A 6,214-nucleotide genomic window follows, 5' to 3' on the forward strand; every position below is an offset into this window, starting at 1 on the left:
GCCAGGGGGGGAAGGTGCGGTGGGGAGGCTGGCAGGGGTACTAGGGCTCCCCTCCCCTAGTACTTACCAGCTTGGAGTGGCTGTTGCTCCCTGCTGCAGCCACCAGGGACTGCCTGAATCATCAAAGCTCTCCGAATCTTTGCTGGAGATTCGGAGAGCTTTGAATCAATTTGGACCTTTAAATCGGTCCCCTGATTCGATTCGGAGGTTTGGCCACCGAATCGGGTTGAATCTTCTCCGAATCGAACCACCACCTGAAGCTTCGCACAGCGCTAGTATGCAATGCCTGTTGGTTTCAAAACTGAAATAAGTTAGGCCAGGTGAAAAATGACACCATAATGCTTTAAGTTACATGTCAACCAACTTTCCCACCACAGTGTAGTTGTACTAGTCTCACTTCTGTATGGATTAGGTCTCAACCTAGTCTAGTCTTTTCTGATAACTAGAATTAATAGTTCTGGTCCTATAACTTGTATTCATTTTCTGGCCTCCTTTCCTAATCTGGCACCAAGGATTTGCTCCTTACTTTGAGTAGTGTATGTTCCACTAGTGTAGGCCTACCTGTTCTGTACCCCTTTGCAACAAGCGACTATACCAGTAAATTCTGTGTCCATGAACTTACAGCTCTGTCTTGCTAGGTGTGAAATGAAAAAGATTTGCAGGTACTGCTTTTTTGCAAGTCCTCCTAGTGTAGTGTTACGCTGGCAGTAAAGAGTTCTAATCTTTACTGGTTTCCCAAGCAAAATAAGTCATACCTATAAAAGCATTTTTATGCTGATAGGTAAAAGATTCATTTACTTTTCTATAACATCACTACTTCAAGCAAAAGTATAGACATGGCCTATATCAACTAGAGAAATAAGGGAAGTAAATAGTACTGCACTGCTTTAAGGCACCAGTTGGTTTTGGCAATAGGAACCATTACTGCAAACAGGTGAAGTGCTATTTGCATACATATTCTGAAACAAGCCAGGGGATCTTCCAAGCCCTGCCTAAAAGCAAAACATACGAAGAATTTTGCCAACTGAAAAGAAACTTTCTTATTCAGCCTTCCCAAAAAAATAAAGGTAACGGAATTTAACTCTTCACTTTGCAGTGTGTTTTTTGACTGATACGTTACTTTGGGGGTACAGTGTGTTATGTACGTAACTCATTAAATCTAAGGATTAAAATACCAATATAGCGTATTATCCAGAACTATGTGCATTCCCATCAGGTACGTCTGCCTTTGTTGCCCATTTGTTTCCTTATGGGTGTTGTGGCAAAAGAAGAGATTGTTAAACAGAATCTAAAATGCAGGGATTTACTGGATGAAGCGAAAAACTACCACCTTCACCTGAGCAGCAGGGCAGTGCCAGACTTCGAGTATTCCATCCGCACAACACCGAGGAAGCAAACTGCAGGTAATTAAATGGGGATCGGAATATCCAATATTGAGAACGGAGGGGAATGGATGGAGGGAGCTCATCTTGGTAGGGCTAGATGGCATGGATTAAATGATTGGTTATGACTAATATATGGTTTCAGGAAGAAACATCTTAACTGCAGTGCTTAATATGTATTACCAGTTTTACTAAAAATGTTCATGGTAATACTTCAGTGGTTTCAATTTACCTAGATCAAATTGAAACATTCAACTCAAAACTTGTAGGAAGAATACTAAGTGCTGACTGTTTTTTGAGCTGTATAGGAAAACAAGCTAGAGTTGTCTTTTACAGACTGTACTTTGAATGATACTGTTCTCTCCCCAGTCAAGTTGCAATTAATGTAACTAAAATCCCTAATTAAGCTCTTGGAGTCTGGTTAATTGTCTGTGCAACAATATTGCGAGTTAATTTGCCTGCCAAAACTGCACAGACCATGAAAGATGAAGTCATTGATCCAAATGCAGACAACTAGTTGCACTACATAGGAGCCAAGAAGGAGAAACTGATTTAATAACTTAGTTCTGTTCATATAAGAAAACTTACTTTGGTGATTTGAAATTGGTATTTCCTCTCTAACTTCTTCAGGTGTGTTGTTCTGTGTTGGTGGTCGAGGTGGATCAGGTGACCCATTTCGCAGCATTGAATGCTACTCCATAAACAAAAACAACTGGTTCTTTGGTCCTGAAATGAATAGCAGGAGGAGGCACGTGGGTGTAATCTCTGTGGGAGGTTAGTAACAACATAGCCTTGTCCTGAAGTAACTTTTTTTTTTTGCTAGTATGCTTTATTGTTCAATTATTCTACGAATTGGAATTGACACTTGTTCTTAACTGTAATTAAATCCTGCTCGTATGGTTTAACTATTGGGCATGCTTTGATGCAATAATAAGTGTTTTCAGGCCTGAATGTAACTCATTACTTCTGCACCAGTCTGAGACCATGTTAAGTCCCAGTGTGACTACTGTTTGTTGTATATAGCATGTTGGCTAGTTAACACCCTCGTGCTAGAAGAGTAAGCTAGTTAACAAGAGCATAGTAAGAGTATAGAACGGTAAGCCAAGCTTCCTTTGTTCTGATGTTGACTTCTTTTGCTACTCTGGGAAAGTCATACACGTCATAATTTCTAAGAGTGGTCACTAGTTTCAAGTGACTTGACTAGATAGCCACAACTGAGTTTGCCCTTTCCCCAGATGGTATACCTGTAGATTGCTGTAGCAGCCCCAACAAAAAAAACTGGTTTTCAGATGGTTTAAAATTTGAAGTGTAAAGAAAAATGCACTACTATAGTTGTTTTTGTAAACACTGAAAGGCATATCCAGCCTGTAGCACACTGTTTTGATTTGAAATCAGAAAGTCTTAAGTAAAGATGTTAACAACTTTTACAGAAAGGGAATAGAAAACAAAACCAAACCCCATTATACACCGTGCACCAACATCTTGAATACTGAATGCAGTTCTGGTTTTTCCATCTCCAAAAGGATGTAGTAGAATTAGAAAAGATACAGAAAAGGGTAACCAAAATGTTCAGGGGGATGGAGCAGTTGCCATAGCAGGAGAGACTAAAATAGTTAGGACTCTGGTTTGGAAAGGAGAAAGATGAAGGAGGATATAAAGGTCTAAAATCATGAAGAATGTGGACCAAGTGACCAGGGAGCTAGAACTAGTGAGCACCCACTGAAATTAGTAGGTGACAGGTTTAAAACTTAAAGTTAAGTAGTTTTTTATGCAACACTTAGTTAATTTGTGGTGGTAGAGGCCAGTAGCGCTGCCAGTTTTAAAGAGGGACTAGACAAATTCCTGGATGAAAGATCTGTTAACATCTGTTGAACAGAACAGTTGTAGGTGTTTCCTCTGGCATCTCTAAACCAATAATGGTGGGTGCCAGGGAGGATAATGGGTAGGGGATAAAACTGTCCAGCTCAATGCTCTCCCTCTATAGCAGGGGTGGGCAATTATTTTGGACAGATGGCCACTTACTGAGTTTTGGCAAGCCATCGAGGGCCGCATGACAGGCAGCCAGGGGCAGATAAATATTAATTTTCTAATTTTTTAGGGGCCCCGCGTGCCAGATAGAATGGCCTGGCGGGCCGCATCTGGCCCATGGGCTGCATTTTGCCCACCCCTGCTCTATAGCATCTGTTTCTGCCTCTGGAGATGGGCTGCTGGGCTACCATTGGTCTAACCCATCATGGTATTTCTCATGTTCTGGATAAGAGTATGAGATACTGGATTGCACCTCCTGAAATGTAATATATTTAATCCAGTGCACCAAATGCCCAGATAGAAACCAAACAGTAACCGCGTACCAGAATGAACACACAAGGAAAATCCATCAAAGACAAAAATATCCAACTACCTGTGGGTGTACACTTCTCACAAGACAATCACTCCCTCTGTGATCTCTCAGTTTTAATTCTCAAAGGCAACTTACAAAACACCTTTCATAGGCAAGCCTACGAACTTCACTTCATAATTCTACTGCATACAAAAAATCAGGATAGACATTGGATTTATGACACATTAGAGCCTGCATGACATCTAACGCTCCAGGTAACCTGCCTTTTAGTTGATGACCTGCATTCCTTCACACACTTCCCTTACCTTCCACACCCCCTCCTGTCTCTACCCTTTGTTTTCCAAACTTCCAGTCATTTGCATCTTCACAAACATCTGTTTACTCTAGCTTCTTTTCTACCTTAGAAACCTCAGAACAGCAGCAGAGTCTCCCAGTGCCTGAGGGAGGGTGTTAGTGCCCGAAAGCTTGCAAATAACTCTTTCCAACTATTTAGTTGTCCCAATAAAAGATATCATATCTAGCCAAAGAACCTTGCCTGGAATAAACAAAAACTTTTAACTTTTTAACCTTGTTTTTACTACTGAAAAAGTGGTGGTATTTTTTGTGAAAGTACACTTGAACCTATGATTTCCAGCAGAAGCAGTGGTATTGGATGCGAGACAGCCAGAATTGTTTAGCAAGCAACCACTAAATTGGGGTGCTTGTATGTTTTTCAGGTAAAGTATATGCAGTAGGTGGACATGATGGAAATGAGCATTTAGGCAGCATGGAAGTGTTTGATCCCCTCACTAATAAGTGGATGATGAAAGCATCAATGAACACTAAAAGGTAAATCTCCCCTGATCCAACATAAGAGCAAGAAAATGCATAGGAAGAAAATAATGAATAACATGTCCTGTTCTTTCACCCATCCTTTCATAATAACCACTTAAAACACTTCTTATGGTTGAGTCTCTCAGCTGAGATGGAGAATCATAACCAGATAGGCTTTTGAGTCTTGGGCTGTGCAATCACTAGCAGTGGAACAGAAGTTGGTCAGTTCTTGCACACACAATATGTGCATAACAATATACCAAGCACAATAAAGGCTTTTGTGAAGTATTCGTTGATAGCTAAGGTAAAAAAATCTTATTGAATTAAATAATTTTCATTTGCATGTACATAATGATGAAATCAGATGTTTAGCTGAATGGAATTTGCACGAAAAACAGAAGCGAAACTAAATCAGCGTTTGTGTAATGAAATGAATTTTAAGTATGCTTTAATGGTAATATAGCATTTAAATAGCTACAAAGCCCTCTGGGAGGTGGTACATTAAGTTGACTTCATAAGAGGAAGAGATTTTCATAATTACTTACTAGGCAGTGCGATAACATCTGCTCAAAGGAAATACCAACATCTTTACAAAAATACAATTTGCAAATAAAGTACACACAAACATTCAGGCATTCTTTTCATATGTTTTTTTCCCTGCTAGCTGTGACTAGTTTATTTTACTCCCTTGTGCACCACCATCCTGCTTATTTTGCTATCTAACTAGATTAAAAAGGACTAAATGTCCTAGCTATGCTTAACATTTAGGCTTCTGACCCCAGGAGTGGTATCTACAAGTCTTCAGTTACCTTTGTTGCCCATTTTGCCCTAGGGAAAGCTGGGCATCTAGGACTGGGATTCACATCATGCAGCATGTTTTGGGGTGGTTTACATAATCCAGCCAATAGGAAGCACTAAAGAAAGGCATACCTTTTGAAATCTCATCCTTCTTCTGGGTTGCCTTGTGCAAGATGTAGATTTACAGCCCCAAACCCTCTCCTGCACTAAGGTGGCTGTGGCATCACTTTAGGTCGGGGCGGGCAATTATTTTGGGCGGAGGGCAGCTTACCCAGTTCTGGCAGGCTGTCAAGGGCCGCATGGGTAACCCCAGCCCTTGACAGGTGCCCCACCCCCTGGTCACCATTTTGGGACCAATGTCCCAATGTCTTGGGACAATGTCCCAGGGCCAGCACTGGTGGGGCCCAAAGTGGGACGCAGGCTGGCAGGGGTCTGTGGAGCTGGACTGGGCTGTACCGGGGGGAGCTGGCCCGGCTCCACAGAGCCCCTGCCAGCTGGGACCCTGTGCTCCTGCCACCCTGCTCTGGGCTCTGCCGGCACTGGACCCAGGACATTGGTGCAGGCCCCGTCCTCCCGGTGGCTCCCCACCCACTCACACCCAGTGCTCCCCGGCCTCGTGGTACAGGTGGGGGACAGCGCATAGCCCCGACCCCCCTGCTTGCTGGCAGGGAAGAATCTCGTGCTGAGCACGGGGGAAGAGTGGCCCCTCACCCACCTCATGGCTGGTGCTTCCTGCTGCAGGCACTTGCAGCCTACACGGAGCTGGCCTGAGCAGGCACAGGCAGCGCCATGCAGGCTGTGAGCAGCTGCAGTGTGGGGCACTGGCCACATGGTGAGCAAGGGGCTGTTCTACCCACGCTCAGCACCAGCTTGTAACCTG

At 43.0% G+C, this 6,214-nt stretch overlaps 1 protein-coding gene across 2 annotated transcripts in view; it reads left to right on the top strand.

The window, feature by feature from the left end:
• KLHL8 (kelch like family member 8) overlaps positions 1–6,214 on the top strand; it is a 73,449-nt gene that overhangs the window by 23,497 nt on the left and 43,738 nt on the right. For both annotated transcript variants that reach the window (XM_019526451.1, XM_019526452.1), the window contains 3 exons: positions 1,217–1,403; positions 2,013–2,156; positions 4,440–4,551. In XM_019526451.1, coding sequence (XP_019381996.1) covers positions 1,217–1,403; positions 2,013–2,156; positions 4,440–4,551 — 443 coding nt within the window. The remainder of the gene's footprint in view (positions 1–1,216; positions 1,404–2,012; positions 2,157–4,439; positions 4,552–6,214) is intronic.

The sequence above is a fragment of the Gavialis gangeticus genome, unplaced genomic scaffold (assembly GCF_001723915.1).
Source record: "Gavialis gangeticus isolate Ggan-Ray unplaced genomic scaffold, GavGan_comp1, whole genome shotgun sequence".
Classification (NCBI taxonomy): Eukaryota; Metazoa; Chordata; order Crocodylia; family Gavialidae; genus Gavialis; species Gavialis gangeticus.